Source organism: Abrus precatorius, unplaced genomic scaffold, assembly GCF_003935025.1.
Source record: "Abrus precatorius isolate BTA unplaced genomic scaffold, Abrus_2018 Scaffold2, whole genome shotgun sequence".
In the NCBI taxonomy this organism is placed as follows: Eukaryota; Viridiplantae; Streptophyta; class Magnoliopsida; order Fabales; family Fabaceae; genus Abrus; species Abrus precatorius.
Window position 1 is genome coordinate 28,950,247 of NW_020874362.1, and position 17,734 is coordinate 28,967,980.

Genomic DNA, 17,734 nt, shown 5'->3' on the forward strand with positions numbered 1-17,734 from the left:
TTATAAGATAATCCATTGTATAAAAAGAACTTATTCAATAAACACTTAGTATTCCTAAATGCACCCTAGGTCAATGGTATTTACCTTATAATTTTATACAATTTTGATAATCGCAACTTAATAGTCTGAAAGGTCAACAGAAGTGCGTAACTATTTGAAAAAATTAGGAGCTAAATGACAACAAATAAGAAAATAATAGCAATTAAGTTGGCCGAAAATGCACCAACCAATGTGACTGGTTTCTAACGATCTACATCCACTGCGCACCCACTGCATCCAAAACATAAAAAAGTACTAATATAAAGAAAAGGAAATAAGGAGCCCACAAATTGTAGAACCGAGCCCACCGTGAAACAATGATGCGTCAATAATAGAAGGTGGTTGTCACCCCTAAACTTTTGTTAATTCCACAACTAGTGGTAGTAATCATATTACGGCAAAGACTAGCACACTTTCTTATTCCCAACAATTGAAAGAAAAAAGGAAAATAATTAATAACATACTTTATGAAACATTTTTTTGATACACATTTTTTATTTATTAAAATTTGTTAAAAATAAAAAATTATAAGTGAAATATGTAAAATTGAGAATGTAATTTATATATTTTATAATAAATTTTAGTATTTAAAAGAGTAGGTTAAAAATATATTCTTAGCATTTTAGTTTTTTCTTCTTAAAGATTAAACACAACTTTTTGAAAATCCAGATTAATCTCATATCTTCCGAGGTATAATTACCCAACACTTTCTAGTGGGACCTAATACATTATCTCTATTTCCCCCTCCCTCACTAAGAAAATCTTTTAGTTACTCTCTTTGCCTTAGCTTTAGCTTCAGCTACTAGCTACTACTTGAAAAGCCATTTTTCCAACTTGTTCTACCTTACTCTATAACTAGTCACCAAGTAGAGAAATCAACCATCATATCCACTCGACACAAACATGAAAGGAATTGATTTGTTCTGTTCTTCCCCTGCTTCCACAGCAATAACTTCTAGTATGCACCATCGTTGTAGAAGCACCAAAAGCTACGACCATGATCGAAGGAAAACCCAACTTCATGTTCCTTGTTCATCTCATTTGCCCATCAATCCTAAGCCTTACTTCGAGAAGCATAGAAAGAGTTCAGCAGATAAGCAAAACAGTGACATGCGTAGAAAAAGTTCTGTTGATATCAATGACTTGTTTATTCATCCTAGTAGTGATGGTTCATCAAGAAGATATCTCCTTGGTGATGCTCCATTCATTGATTGGGTATCTGAGTCTAATAAAATCCCAACAATGGCTCCTTCTCTGCATGACGCCAAAGGCAACTCCAAAGTTATGACCAAAAACGATTCTCCTACTCTTAAGTCCTCTTCTTCAGCTCACTCCAAGGACCAGGTCTTTCTTTTCTTTTTAAGTTTTGTTTGTTTTCATGTTTTTGAAAATTTATGAAGAGGAGAGTTACTATTTTTTTAATGAAAATTTGCGTTGTTACTTGTTGCACAATTTATATTCATTTTGTTTTAATTTGATATTATGATGGTGATGATAATTTATCTTCTCAAACCTTCAGGTTGTGGTGTTGAGGGTGTCATTGCACTGCAAGGCCTGCGAAGGAAAAGTTAGGAAACATATTTCAAAAATGGAAGGTGAGTCTGGTTAATTAACTAAATAATTAATACATAGTTTTGGGGTCTCAAAATTAGACCTTGGATATAATTAGACAAACAGTAGTAGTAATAATAATTTCCACACTCTTAAGGCTTCCTCTTTGGTTTGTGTTATGTAATCATTTGCATCAACGAAGTCATCCGTGACTTGTAGGTTTTGTAGTGTCACTGTTTCACCTTATGTAAGTGCATAAGAATTTATGTTGAAAGTAGTTAATATATATATATTTGGCTAATCCCACGTAGGAGTAACTTCGTTCAGCATAGACATGGAGACAAAGAAAGTGACCATCATCGGAGATGTGACACCACTAGGGGTACTGGCTAGTGTATCCAAGGTGAAGAATGCACAGCTATGGTCATCTACAACAGCATCATCTTCATTAGTATTATCATCATCTTCTAGGCCAACATTTCCATGGTCGACATAATAAGCTATAATTAACATAATATTTTTTCAATTTCACCCTTCTTCCTTTTTGTCTTTAATTTACTTTAGTTTTCATTCTGTTGTTTAATACACCTTAGGGGCTGTGCGTGTTTTGTATGATTAGAAATTTGATGACTTGTGGAGCACTCATGCTTTATTTATGTCGTGTAAATTTACAATCATTTTTAGTTGGAAGGGTGTAATTTCCTTTGGGTTGGTGTTTGTTTACTGATTATGCTCACTGAAGTAGTAGAACTAACAATTGTTTTAGGGTAGTATTATATCTATCACGCTAAAACACTTCTAAGGCAGTGATTGGCAACTGTTCCACTTTCAATTGTTTTCTCTTGCTCACACCAGCATAATCTGAAACACTCACATGCTTGGGATCAGCTTTCAAGAGAGAGAAGGGGGCTAACCTCTGTAATTAACTTCAAAATATACTAATGTACCTGAGACCCACATTAATTTGTTCGTGTTCGTGGGAATTGTTAAATTATAAATGACATCAAATTAAGCATTTGTTTCGTAGAAAGTAAGGAAAATTCAAAATAAGTGGCAGTACCAACCAAATTGAACCTGAATAAGCCCATATTCACACCACAACAAGAGAAACACTTGAAAAGCAATCATGGATCTCCATGGCTTCTCTAAGCATGAGAACATTGTACACCTGAGTATATGCATTGCATTCCCCACATTGGGTTGAATATGATGAATAGCTGCGCATTCTCAGGGAGACAAGTCACTTGGTAATGCATGCCAGACAATGGTAGCAGGCAGCACTCCAAAGCCAGGCTGGTTTGTTTGGGACACATTCTCTTCAGCAAACTTTTCCTTCTAATTTTTTCTTTTTCAGCCATAATCATCAAACATTGGTGGGTCATATAGTTCAGTCACCAATTTTTTCTACACTCATCACAAGCACAATTCAAAAGCCCACTATCCTCCCCACCCAAATAGCTGCCACTATCATCTAGTTGATTTTAATTGAAATTTTTTATTAGAAATATTTATTATAATAAATATTGATACTTGTTAACAAATATTTCTTAAAGGAATTTTTTTTGTTAAAAATTATGTTTAAAGATAGTTAAAATTTAAGATAAAAGTGTATTAAAAATATTTTTAATAATAATTTTATTTTTTATTTAAAAATTATGTCAAGATAATTATTTAAGCATAAAATTTTTAGCACTTAACATTTATCAAGCAACTTAACGTTTAAAATAAATAAGTTATGAAAAATAGGTATAGTCTTTCTTAAAAGTTAACACATAAAAAGAAGATTGTCACATTCTGTAATAAAATTTTGATTATATTTTTAATTAATTATATAAGATATTTTTATAAATTATTTTAATAATGATTAGTATTTATTTAACATATGAAGTTAGCAAAAACACATTATTTATACTCACAAAAGAGTGATGAGTGTCTTATTTCTTTGTTATCTCATTTTCACTATGACTCTCAAAGAGCTACAACTGTTATGTTTGTTATGTGACATGCAAGGTCCCCATGTTGAAGGGTTCAATTTGCTTCTTTTTCTCCCCTGTCAATATTGTACATTTTACATTCCCTACAAGTAACAAAATGATGAGAGCTGAGTTCACTTTATGGTTGCATAGTCCAATTCATACTGATCGGTGGTGGGGCTGCTTCACACCATGTGTTTAATCTTCCCTTCGCTTTAATTTGGAATTCAACTTTCTCTAATCAAAAGGTACCATTTAGAAGCCAGGAGAATTCTATTCACTATCTTCATGATTTTACTTTCCTTTCTTTCCTTTAATTTGTTTGACTTAATCAGAACAGCTGAAAAAAAATATAATTTACCGCAAGTTGAAAAGAAAACAATTATATGCAAATTATTGGCATTGTAACAAAATTTTCAGTCCAGAACTTTGTATGAACAATAATTTTCTTTTATGAAATTGGAGAGACTCTTAATTTTAAATTCTTAATATAATTAAGAAACATTTAAAAGAATTTATGAAAATTTTATTTGAACTTATAAAAAAATAACTTAATTAAATTTTTTTAACCTGTGCAGCATTGTAAATAATAAAAAGTTACACTAAATAAAAAATTATTTAAAATAAATTTTCATAATAATTATAGCATTTAATACTCTTAATATACATTAAAATAACGTTGAATTAGGTAAGTTTTTAAATTACTATCAATACTTTTTTATCTTTATGTTGCACTTATAACATTTTAATATTTTTTTTATTCTAATTTATTAAAACTAGGCAAACAGCGCATGCTCTGCATGGTTTACTTTCACGGTTATAAATGTAAAAGCAAATGGACCTTCAAGGCACAGTAAAGTCTTAATGTATATATATATATATATAAAGCAAAATAGGTAAGGAAAAATTCACATAACAATGACATCTGTCTAACATCTTGAGCATATTTATGATATATAACATAACAATTTTTAAATTTTATTTCAATATACTTTATAATTGAATTTATAATATAAATTATTGTGTAATAAAAATATTAAATAAATATTTAATTAAGTTATTTATTCAGCTTCATCCTTGATATGTGATAAGTCAAAAGTTAGCATCATGTCCCTGCAACAATATTTTCATTTTAGATTGAAATAAGTGTTGGTTTAGGGAGGGAAAAAAGAAGGCCAAGAAAAGCGGAGTTTTGATGGAAAATCCTTTCCGCCAAGCAGAAAATACAAAAAGGCCAACCAGCACGATCCCAATGAAACGGTTTTATTTGTGTTTTATATGCAATCAAATGAGAAAGAACGAAAGTTGAAAAGGACAGATTGAAGAAAAGGTAAGACTAAAAACGTTAATCAATTTCATATCTACATGTGATATAAAGTTTTTTTGTTGGGTTCTCCTCCTTTACGAGACATGGAGTCATTATTTATGAATTAAAATTCATGGGGTTAGATCAGCTTTGAACATTCTTTAGAGCCTGAAATTGACGGCAATTGGTACTTGAGAAAAAGCCTTACAAATCACCTTGAGTTATGAACTTACCCAGTTAGATATTTAGCAAACTATTGTTCAACCTATTTGGGATGATCCCATTTTACTTTTTTTGAAAGTACCAAATTTCTATTGAGTAATAAAGCTGCATACATACATATGTATATATAAGAGATGAAACAAATATAAAGGTGACAGATCAAATCACCAGATTTGTTCTGTGATTAGTGTTTTAAAATCTCTGTCCCTTATTAGACTATGACGAGGTTTTACATTTGATTACTCTTTATTGTATTATTTTTTATTTTAAATTATGGCGTGATTGTTTATAAGAAACTAATTATTAAGAAAGAAGCTCTCAAAAATTTTAATTTTTTTTTAAAAAGAATATATTAACCTAAAATATATCATTATTTTTTAGTCAGTCGAACTCTTCTTTCATTCTAGGTATATTTATGAAATAATGTTAGTTAATATACACTCAAAACACCAAGAAATTACTTTATTTTTAAAATATATTAACCTATATAGCCTTGAGCTCCTTTCAATTTTTCTTTTTAGTGTTTGGTGAACTGAACTCTTCTCTAATAATTACTTTATTTTTCTAGTAACCTTTTTATTTTCATGACAAAGTGACTCTTCCTGAAAAAAACTTCTTGCTTTTTCTTTTTCAACGAAAATGCTTTCTCAATAAGCTCTAGGACTAGGTTTTTTGAAATGTTGACTTCCGGCCCAATGGCCCATATAAAAATAGTCTATTGTGTGTTCGGCCTTATTGCACTCTTTGACTCTCACTCGTTTATCTCAACCCTTCGAAACCTTTAACCTTGTTCTACATCCACATGAACCGAATACTATTTTTAAAGGAAAAATATTTGGGATGAAGTCCCAAAGTTAATATATGAGTGTTCAAAATTTTATTCCCAAGGTTTTTTTCTTTAAATATTTATGTAATATATATACTCACGACTTTGAGGCTTTAAAATTTGTCATCACTAGGTACACAGGTAAAGTTAAGGGGCAAAGATAGGATACAGCTGCAGGGTTAGCCACTCCACCTCCGAGAGCTGATTGGGTAACCAACAACTCCAATAGTCCAATTAATCTCAATCCAATCTTTGTAGCTGCCCCACTTTTGTACAATCTCAATCTCCTCTATAAAGCTACATATACAAATCTTTCTAGTTCATCCATCTACAAACCAGCCAAGGAGATCATTATCCCCTTTCATTTATCAACTCCAATATATGAATCCCAGCTAGCGTACAATAAAAGAGAAAAATGGCCAAAGATTTCACCCTCACCACATTTTCCCTAAAAGCCATAGTGCTCCACCTCTCCCTCTTTGGCATCACCCAAACAGATAAGGTCTTCACCAAGGGGAATGCTCAAGCCCCTAAGAGTAATGCATCCAACACACATCCCTTCACCTTCTTTATGCATGATATCCTAGGTGGATCAACCCCTTCAGAAAGAATTGTGGCTGGCACCATTGTAAACACTCAAACCACTAACCTTCCTTTCTCAAAACCCTATAATAGGGTCTTCCCCTTTAAAGGTGGCAAACCATTAGTTGATGCCAGCAATAGCATTGGTACTAATCCTGAACCCACAAGCACCATGGTGATAAAAAACATTGACAAAAACAAGGTCATTATTGATAGGAACTCACTTCCATATGTTACGCCAAATCAACTCCCACTAGGAGCAACACTAGAGAAGTTTTTGTTCGGAAGAATAACAGTGATTGATGATGAAATTACAAAAGATCAGGGGTCAGTGGTTATTGGTAAAGCACAGGGATTTCATTTGGCTAGCTCATTGGATGGAAGCAGCCGAACCATGGCATTTACAACTTTGTTTCATAGTGAAGGTCATGATGAAGAGGATTCTATTAGTTTCTTTGGGGTACATAGAACGGGTATACAAGAGTCTTATATTGTTGTAGTTGGAGGAACTGGAAAATATGACAGTGCAAAAGGGTATGCGAAAATTGAGACGCTCAATTTACCTGAACAGCACATAACAAATGGGGTGGAAACACTTCTTCAGATTACTGTCTACATAAGCTAGAGAGCATCTTTTATTCCTAGATATTGCAGCATAGAAGAGCGTATTATTTTTTTGTAGAAAAGGAAGTAATACTAACTTTGTATCTGAATGGATTTTATAAATATATATTGCTTTCAATTTAATTCAGTTACTACACGCGTTGGCCGTTTGTTTGAGATTTTTTTTGTTTCATTAACAGAGGTTTCAATAAAGGGGTTTAGATTGGTCTTAATTAAAACCTTTTTTATGAAATGTTGTTCAATTGTACAAGTTAAAATATAACCATGACCAGGCGTTTCTATTACATAGTATATAAAAAATTTAATTAATGTCATTTATCTTCGTCTCTGATATTTAGAAATTACATTAGTTCTTTGCAAATTCTAGCCAAATTTGATTCAAAATGAATGTAATTAACCGTTGTCAAACTAAAAGAAAAATCATTGTTAGATTCTATGTCGAGATCCCGAGACTACCTTATCTGTCCCTGCATCCCTGCACGTAGCCAATATTCAACCGTCCGAATAAAACACTATTAAGATACACTAGACCTTAGACAAATTCCTTTAAGATCTGTTCCATCAATTATCGTGAATGACGTACATAATCTCTATCAACGAAGAGGTTATCCACCTAAACTTCCATGTAATTTTGATCCTATCAAGATAACTCATCGTACATGACGCCAGCCAATTGACTAAGGTCTTTGTCCATGTAGAGAGGAAGATTCTAGGGTCTTACGTACGCTTATTTTTACGAGTGTTTTTTTCTATTATCAAAATCTCCCAAGTCAAGGAACTAAATGAAAATGAAGAGGAGGTTGACCTACTAAGATGCATTAAAGGATTTTATTTTATTTTACTTTATATGTACACGAATTTTCTTAAATATTAAATATTTTTAAGTTAATAAATATATTTATTTATTTAATACTTACGTTTAAGTAGGAAAAGTAGTATTAAGAGGATTTGCATTCAAAGCAATAAATTTGATTTTTGTTTGTGGCACATTTACTTTTTGTTACAAAAGTAAAATACGCTGACATTTCATTACACGAAATACAAATATTTTGCAATAATAGTAAGTTGGAATCAGAAAGTTCATCGTATAAAAGACACCCTAATATGCAAGATAGGCAGTGAGCTGCATGAGAGTCTGGACTCCATCTGCATTCTGTTGCTGACCGGTAACCGGAAAGACCTTAATAACAGCAAAGCCATTGGCATTAACAAACTTGCCAGTGCCCCCAATGATGGCAAGTTGGGATTCAGAAACTTGGGTTCTGTGAACACCAAAGAAACAAAGACTATCAACATAACCATTCTCTTCAAACTTGGCGGTGAAAGCCAAAACCTGAGAGGTTCCATCAACAGAGCTGGCTACATAAAAGCCCTGTGCCTTCCCAAGCAAAGAAGAACCCAATTCATGACCTTCCGTTAACTCATCATCAAACACAGTCATTGTCCCAAACATCAACTTCTCAAGGGTCATTCCTTCTGGAAGTTGATTCGTGTTTGTCACCGGGAAACCCATTCCTCCGTTCAGCAAGTTATTCCCGTTGTTGTTGAAGACGTTCCCACTCGTACCCGCCAGCCCGGTGAGGAATGGGAGGTTATTGTTGTTCAGAATCCCGTCGTTGTTGTTGTTCTGTGGAACCCCGTTGTTTATTGGAAGGTTCGCACCGTTTGGCTTCGCAAACGCAACTTGTGCGTTCAGAGCTGGATTTGTTACCACTCCTGTCACTGCTCTCGCTGAGGGGTTCGACCCACCCACCATGTCGTGCATGTAAAACGTCAGCGTTTTATGTTGGTCAACGCCTTTCACTTCTGCTGCTGGGGATGCTGCCACCAGCGGAGGGACAGTGGTTGAAATTGGGGATTCCGCTGTGTCGGGTTCTTCTGGCGATGTCGTTGGTGTCTCTACCTCATCCAGGATTCGAGTTGAAGTGGTTCCTGTCGTTGCATGGAATATAAGTGCTATGCACATTATGGCTTTCAATGGTACAGTCATGGCCACAGATCGAGTTAATATTTTTTTACGGTTGAAGGCTCTTCTCACAACTTAATTTGATGATGACGATGAAGACTTACGGTGACGGGTATATATAACATGAATCGAAGAATTATGAAACGATGGAGTTGATGAGCGGAGTAGTTGATGGGTGGAGCTAGCTCTTGCTTATCTCATTTTCGATCCCCAAAGTTCTCGTTGTAGTTGTTTGAACTAAACAACAAATGAATTATATAATTACACACGTGATTTTAAACATTAATTGAAACTTATATATATGTCTGAGGTGCTTCTTCACTGTTCAGAGGTTTTTTTTTATTTTTTATATCTGACCAATCCAGTAAAATACGGTTTGCAACTTTAAAATTAACCAATATAATAGACCTAATGATTTGTGTCATATAAACTTTTCGCTTGTTAATTCTATATATATATATATATATATATATATATATATATATATATTTTAAATTTGTTGTTTGAAATAAATAATTAAAAATTAATAAATCATTTGTAACTTTTAATTTTTAAACCTTATGTATTAAATATTATGTATTGCTTTAAGTTATGAGATGAATATTAAATTTTGTATCTATGAAAGGTTGTCACAATTATTTATTATTTGATTTTAATAAATTTTTTATTTGAAATGTTAAAAATAAGTTATTGATCATACACAAGAATTTTATTTTATTTTTTATATTGATACCAACCTGACCATGCAACACAATCTAATTCATCTATAGTTAGGTCGGTTTGAGTTGAGTGAAAATTTTTAAACATTAATTGAAGCTCTAATATACATTTGAGGTGCATTTCACAGTGTTTATAGGTTATGTTCTTTCCATGAATCCAACAAAACAATTTAATCCAAATAAAAGTTAGTGGGTTAATTTAATAAATAGATCAATCCGGATAAAAATATTGAAACCCAGTAAAATATGAGATGAATTACAAGGTTATTTCATTAAAATTCAATTAAACCATTTGACCTAATGATCTGTCTCACGTGAACCTTTTAATATTAATTTTATATCATTTTTATTTTTTTTAATTTATTTGAAACAAAAAATTAAAGATTGATAAGTAATTTAATTTTTTTTACTATTAATCTTTCAATTTTTTGATGTTGTACATTATTTAATGAATATTAAATTTTTATATTTTATAATTTATAAGAGGTTGTTAAAGTTTATTTTTATTTTATATTGTTTTATCTCCTTATTTTAGATTAATATTAAATTTATTATTATTGTATTATTTTTAGAATAAATAATTTCTTATTTATTTTTAATAAATTTATTATTTAAAATATTAAAATTAAGTCATCAATCATATATAAAATTTTAGTTTTTTTTATTTAAGTATGGACCCCAACTATAGATAAAATTGAGTGAAGAAAAATAATTTGTCAAAATTAATCCAACCCATCCCCTGAAAACTCCTATTAAATTCGAATACCAGTCGATTTGTCTTTTATTTTACTCTCTTCCTTCATAATTTGGTCTATCTCTTCCTATGTGATTTCTAAATAATATTATACATTATGTTTCTCTTTCTTTTTTCTGTATCAAAATCGGAATATATTTGCTCTCACACCATGACTTGCAATTTGTATCTTTTAAAATTAGGCATGTGGATATTTTGTAGATAACTATATTTTGTCTTCTTTTTTTTCTTCCTTTAAGTGATCCAAGTGTGTGAATTGAAGTATATCTATTTTCTTTAAAATAAAATTAAAAAACATAGAATATAAAAATTTATTATAATGATATATAAATTCTTTTATTGTTATAAAATTAAGTACATGAATTACATATATATATATATATATATATATATATTCAAAATAAAGCATATAAATATTTTTATACTTTTTTTTTATAATTTAAACGAAGCTTTTTTTAATAAAATTGTCCGTATGTTTTTATTTTATTTAAATAATTAAATTTTTATTAATATATACAATTTATGATTATCTTATATATAGTTCTATAATTCACGTATTATAAAAATGTAGGCACATCAGTTTAGCTACGTTATGTGAATTATCTTATATTTTATAACAAAAAATATATTTTTTTTATACTTTTATTTTAAAATATCATGTAAATTTTTTAATTCACGTTACAATTAATAATTGCGATATATAAATTATTCTATGATAAAAAAGACTAATAAATAAAAATACATTTTTTAAATTATTTTAACATTTTTAAAAGAAATACTTTTGTCGAATACCTTTTAAAGAGGTTTCATATTTAATTTTCTCACAATATTTTTCAAATAATGTCAGTCATTTTTAATTTATCAAACAGATTTTTTATTTAAAATCACGTAACTATAATTTTTTTTTACTGCACAGGCAAATTTGTAGAGGTAAGAATAAAAAATAGACAAACTTAATTATTTTCATTTTTTCTTCCTTTTTCTTTAATTTTAGAATATGTAAATGTTTTATAAAAAAATTAATATTTTAAATAAGTAACTATTTTATTAAAAATATTAAAGTTTTAGAAATTAAATAAATACTTTAATATTTTTTAGAGACATCATGAAAATGTGAATACTTTTTTATGTATAATTCAAATTTAGTTAAATAAGTTATCTTTTTAATATTTTTAAATATTTGAAGGTAATTCCTTTCTTTTTAATTTTTTCACTAATTTTTATATAACATGTAAAAAATTTTTGTCATTTGATTATATATAATTTATTATAATCAAAATGATATTGATTTTATCAATTTATATGCACATATATATATATATATATAAATTTAATTTAAATATTTTTTTATATCATCACTTATTAATATATTGTCATATAAAAAAACTGTTGAATTTTGTACAAATTAATATAAAAATTATATTTATAGTATATTATAATTTATTAAGTGTAAAAATATCTATATAATATACTAAATTTAATCCATCTCTATACACATGTGACAAATTTTTTTTAAGAGCTTTAAAAATAATATTATACAATATTCTTTAATTTTAATTTTTTGAATAATAAATAAATAAATTAGTTTAATTGTATTAATTTCTCTAATTACTAATTGATAAGATATTTAAAATTTTTACAATAAATCTTAAAAAATATTGTATCTCTAATAAATTTAATCTACTTTTTGATATAAATTATTAATAACTAATATTGTAATATTATAATCTTTTCATAATTTTATGAATGAATTGAATTTTTATTCTATAATTACGTTAATAATACATAATTAAAAATAAAATAAATAAAAATAAAATATCTTAAAATAAGAATAATAATATTCACTAATTATTATAATATAATCGATATAGTATTATAATAAAAAATAATATTTGACTGTACCGTAATAAGACAAGAACCATGTGTCTAATCTATATAATATACTAAATTTAATCTACTTTTGTACATGTGTCACAAGTAAGTTTTTTTTTTTAAATTTTAAAATAATAAATTTTACAATATTTTTTAATTTTAATTTTTTATAATAAATAAGTAAATTGGTTTAATTACATTAATTTTTCTAATTACTAATTAACAAGATATTTAAAATTTTCATAATGGATCTTAAAAAATATTGTATCTCTAATAAATTTGTCCTACTTTTTGAGATAAATTATTACTAATTGAGATATTGTAATATTACAATCTTTTCATAATTATTTACGGATGAATTGAATCTTTTTCTATAATTACTCTAATAGTACATAATCAAAAATAAAATAAAATAAAATAAAAATATTTTAAACAAGAATAATAATATTTAGTAATTATTATAGTATACCATATAATTCTTTTTAAAAAATTTCTAATAATAATAAATTTTTGAATTAGATATACAATAAAATAATTTAAATAAAAAGTAATAAATAATTTGAACTAAATATTAAATTATATTTTATATTATATGATTCCTAATTAAGCTTAATATGAGAGAATTTTTTTTGTAATTATTCTAATAATGCATAATCAGAAATAAAATTAAATCAAAATAGAATACCTTAAATAAGAATAATAATATTTATTAATTAATATAGTATACCATATAATTTCTTTGTTAACTATATTCTGATATTTTACTTTAAAATAATGGTCACACCCACACTAATAACACTCATAATGATTAAAAATAATCAATTTTATAATATTTAAATACTTTATCTTATTCTTAATATTGTAATATTTACATAATTTTACGGAGGAATTGAATCATTTTCCTATAATTACTCTAACAATGCATAATAAAAAATGATATTAAAAATAAAATGAATCAAAATAGAATATTTTAAGAAAGAATAATAATATTTATTATATTTTTAAAATATTTCTATAATTATTCCTAGCTAAGAATTTAGTTTGCACGATTTGCTATTAAAGGACTAACATTTATGTTCGAAATAGTATGTTTGCACTTGGTGGGTAATTACTGTAAACCTTCTTCACAGATTTCAAGTAAATCTGAGAAGTTTGCTCAACTATTTTCATATAGCTTTCAGCTTTTCTTATATCGCATATTGTTTTTATTTGCTTTTTTGTATTAATTGACTCAATTTATTTTGAAATTATAATATCCAATACTAAATAGTATTTTTATTCTCTTAATTTATAATAGGCATGTTCATTCATACTTCATATATTTTATTTAAATATATTATTTATTTTGTTTTCTTAAACACTAACAATTGGTTATGTTTCTCGTTGTCTCTTAAGGTTTTAATGATTGAAAGTTAATTTGGTAAGTAATTTTGGCACTCCTTTGATCGTGAGAAGATGACTCCCAATTTGAACAAAATTTCTGACATTTCTCCACTCAAATCAACATGAAAAATTAAGGAATGAGTATTTTGCAAGTGAAGTATGACTAGATATGATAATAAACACGATATTATTTTTGTTGAGATGGTTTTGCTCAATGTCCATGTGAGTTATATTATTATTGAATTAGTCATCATTTTGTAAGGGGCAATCATAATATTTTGAACTAATTAATTTTTCTTAACAGTCTCGTAGGGAGGTCGAATCCAAGCATCTAAAAGGAAAATATTCCTAAATAAGTTTAAGGAAGTGCTTTTTGAAGGTAAACTTTATGTTTTAGTTAACTTTGGAGTGAGATAGAACACGGGAGATTGCTGTTGTACTAGCACACTTTCAAGATCAACTTCTAGTCTTCAACTTCTGTTCCTCTTTGTGAGCCTACTCATGCTATTCATCAATTTGGATTTACATTTATTTCATTTGGTGATATGTTGTATTCTAGAGTTGATAATTGAATTTTGGTTGGTACATCATTCCTTCTATGGTACTTATAATAATGTGATAAATAATGCTTTTAATATTCATATACTTTTGTAGGGCCATTGATAATTATTTTTCAACTATTTATATGTCATGGGAAGAGTTAATGAGATTGAAAATTTAAAGGAAGCTTGCAGGGATGGTGTGCCTCGTAGGAAGTTGATTCTATATGTTGAGGATATTGAGTAAGTGTGCTTTTGATTTATTGTTTAACCTTAGTTATTTATAATTTACCTTCATTGAAGATTTGATTCTTCCTTAATATATATTTAAATATTTCTTTGACTCAAATGCCTAAACTATTGCATATTTAAACGTGTAGGAAAAAGAAGTTACAGTGCACTCTCTGGTCTAACCATGCAGATGAAGTTGCCAAGTTTATTTCAAATGTTGATGTAGGCCGGACTATTATCATCATGTAATGGATGAAGATAAAAAACTATCTAAATATGTTTTTGGTAAATTTATGGTCTAATGTACAGTGATAAAATTTGATATAAGTTTAGTGATTATATGTAATAGTCTCAAGTGAAGCTCCAAGGGCATTGGGCATCATAATTTGCAACTAGATTATTCATCAATTCAGACTTGAGTGAGATAATGAAATTTTGTAACCAATGAGTTCTCTCCAATATTAACCTTTTTTTTAACCATATACAACAATTACATTTTATGATGTTAATTGGTAATAATTAATTCAAAAATCTATCAAGTTTTGTTAAAAGAAGTTCTTGTGAAAAAATAAAGTTATCTATGGCAAAAAATGAAAATATATCAACTCATTCTTATTTCTACTCAAAGTGTCATGACACATTATGATAGAAAAAATATTATTTTAAACATAATTACAACTATTATTTACAAGAAAGTTTTGGATAAATTTTTGTAGTGTTGAGTTTGTTGATACAAATTAATGATATGTAATTACAAATTTCTTTTTTTAATAAATTTTCTTTCTATAATAATTGTTATTTTCTTATCAAAATTCTGCGTGGGTGAAATATTAGTTTATACTAAAAGTACGCTAAAATTAAACTCGTTTATCACTTTTGAGAAGTTAATAATTATATTCTAATGAATTATATTTCCGTTAATTTTGCAAAAACTTATTCAAATTGTGAAAATTCACTTACAGAATATTATTTTTGGTAGCCTTGCTACGGGTAATGTTACAATAAGAAAATTATCTGGCTGCTTAAAAACAAGGAATTCAAACATTTGATTTCAGCATTGAAGCGACTTTCAAATCATTCTTTGATCGTATAATACGCCCGATATTAAGTTATGAATTAAAGGATACTTTGAAAGCTTATTTTCAAAGTTGAAATAAGATGTTTAAATTATTTATTTTTGAGAAGTCAAATGACTCATTGTCGTAGCATTGCTGTATATGCTTAAAAAATTAATTAGTTTGACTATGAAAACATTTTTATTTGACTATTATTACAATTATTATGATACTAAAAGCTCCCCCTCCTGAGGTCTAATCGAATTTCTTAATTGAGTTGGAAGCCTTCTTCTCTTCTTAATTTAGCCTTGTACGACCAAAGAAGAGAAGAGCTGCTGCCTCCTCGGATGTCTTTCTCAAACTTATTAAGGTTTATGATTATAGACTAAATTATCTATTCACTGTTACTTTGATAATTATAACAACCGTGGTTATTGCTCTCGATTCTTTCGTAACATTCATCGCTCTCACTCATCGTTAGCTAACTATCATTATCGTGGTTTGGTGATATTATTTTTAGGGCTTGTGTGTAGTTATTAGGCTATCTTAAGAGTCAATATTTTTAGGACATACGTTTAGCTCGACTACTTTTTTTGTTAAACCTAACGTGTAGCTAAACTAGCTTAAGATCAATACGTTTTTATTACAGTAATTTTTCTTTTGAAAATGTTTGTTGTTTTCTCGAGAACACGTAACCTTGAGTTTACTATTTCACCAAAGAAAGTTATTGATTTCTTTTATTTTATTTTAGTGTTTAAAAGAGTATCTTAGAGTTATCATTAATTACATAATTGATTATAAGGTAATATCTTTTTTAAGGGATATATTAAGAGTGTAATGGAATTCAATTTCCACATTTTATTTCACGTAATTAGACTTTAAAATTCTAGTTTATTTTCAAAGATTAGTTTTTTGATAAATAAAAATTTTATAATATTTTTAATTTTAATAAAATCCAACTTAATATCACATTTTTCATAAAACTTTTGATCACACGCTCTTGTCATGTTGGCAAAAAAAAAAATATTACAGTATGTCTACACGATTATATTTCTTAGTTTCCAAACTAAACAAAGATACTAAATAGTAAAAATATTTATTTTTTATTTTTACCTAAATCAATCTTGATTAAATTTGAATCATCTACAATTTTGATGCAAACCGCAACCAATAATACATTTTTTTAAAAAATAAACTATACAAAAAATGATTTTTGCTTAAGTAAAAAAAATTTACTTAAGTAAAAGATGAAGCAAGAGAGAGGGAGTAAGAAGGAGAGAGCAGAGGGAGCTAAGTGGGAGTAGGAGGAAGAGAGTGCGAGAGGAATGAGAAGGGAGCAAAAGGGGCTAGGAAGGGGTAAAAGGAAGAAAAGAAGAAGGGAAAAGGGATAAAGAAAGAGGAGTTGGGTAGAAGGGAAAAAGGAGGAGAAAAGAGGGAGCTAAAAAGAGTAAGAGGGAGAGGGATTTTTGCTTAAACAAATGTAAAGAATTCATTTCCATTAAATTTGCTGAAACAAATAAATTGTTAGTGTAATTTGATCCATACAACAAAATTGAGTTTAATAACAAGTATATTTTTTGAGATTAAAAGCTTGTTGAAATGATATGATTATTTTAAAAGATCAATTAATTGTAAACCTTTTAAATATATGTATTTTAATCTTGATTATTCAAATAATGATTTAATGATAAATATTAGTTATACATACTAAAATAAAATCTAATTTTAATTAAATAATAATAAAAAAATTATATGATAGAACACCTAAAATTTGTTCTAAAATATATACAATTTATCTTATAAAAAATAATTTAAAATTATGTTTCAAAATTATAAATTAAAGAATCACGTCCCCTAATGTCTTATGGGTCCAAGTAATTAGGAGTAAATACAAATTTTTTATTAGAAGAACCTTAATTCTGGTAACTATTAGAATTCCTCTCATCTATGGAGTAACATTCTATCTGTTTGGAAGGCTTTTTCTAATGGGCTAGGTTAGGTCTTCGGTGATGGACTGACTATTAAGTTTTGGAAAGATTAGGTTCAAGCCCAACAAAGCCTTAGTTACTCTACCCTGTTACTTGTCCCTGAT

General features: G+C 28.1%; 3 protein-coding genes across 3 annotated transcripts; 2 read left to right on the forward strand and 1 right to left on the reverse strand.

Annotated features, from left to right (window-relative positions):
• The first annotated feature begins 942 nt into the window (after positions 1-942).
• Positions 943-2,086, forward strand: LOC113859775 (protein SODIUM POTASSIUM ROOT DEFECTIVE 2). The gene is made up of 3 exons (XM_027492466.1): positions 943-1,383; positions 1,559-1,634; positions 1,902-2,086. Exons 1-3 carry the CDS (start codon positions 943-945, stop codon positions 2,084-2,086), a joined length of 702 nt encoding a protein of 233 aa, XP_027348267.1.
• Positions 2,087-6,332: 4,246 nt separating this feature from the next.
• LOC113859776 (dirigent protein 9-like) lies at positions 6,333-7,124 on the forward strand. Its single transcript, XM_027492467.1, has one exon. The coding sequence runs from the start codon at positions 6,333-6,335 to the stop codon at positions 7,122-7,124; it is 792 nt and encodes a 263-aa protein (XP_027348268.1).
• A 1,098-nt stretch (positions 7,125-8,222) lies between these two features.
• On the reverse strand, positions 8,223-9,113 carry LOC113859778 (dirigent protein 25-like). The gene has a single exon (XM_027492468.1). The coding sequence runs from the start codon at positions 9,111-9,113 to the stop codon at positions 8,223-8,225; it is 891 nt and encodes a 296-aa protein (XP_027348269.1).
• Between the last annotated feature and the right edge of the window lie 8,621 nt (positions 9,114-17,734).

Coding starts and splice junctions, on each gene's coding strand:
- LOC113859775 (XM_027492466.1), top strand. CDS start 943: ATGAAAGGAATTGATTTGTTCTGTTCTTCCCCTGCTTCCACAGCAATA. Junction 1,384..1,558: donor CAGCTCACTCCAAGGACCAG/GTCTTTCTTTTC, acceptor TCAAACCTTCAG/GTTGTGGTGTTGAGGGTGTC. Junction 1,635..1,901: donor ACATATTTCAAAAATGGAAG/GTGAGTCTGGTT, acceptor AATCCCACGTAG/GAGTAACTTCGTTCAGCATA.
- LOC113859776 (XM_027492467.1), top strand. CDS start 6,333: ATGGCCAAAGATTTCACCCTCACCACATTTTCCCTAAAAGCCATAGTG.
- LOC113859778 (XM_027492468.1), bottom strand. CDS start 9,113: ATGACTGTACCATTGAAAGCCATAATGTGCATAGCACTTATATTCCAT.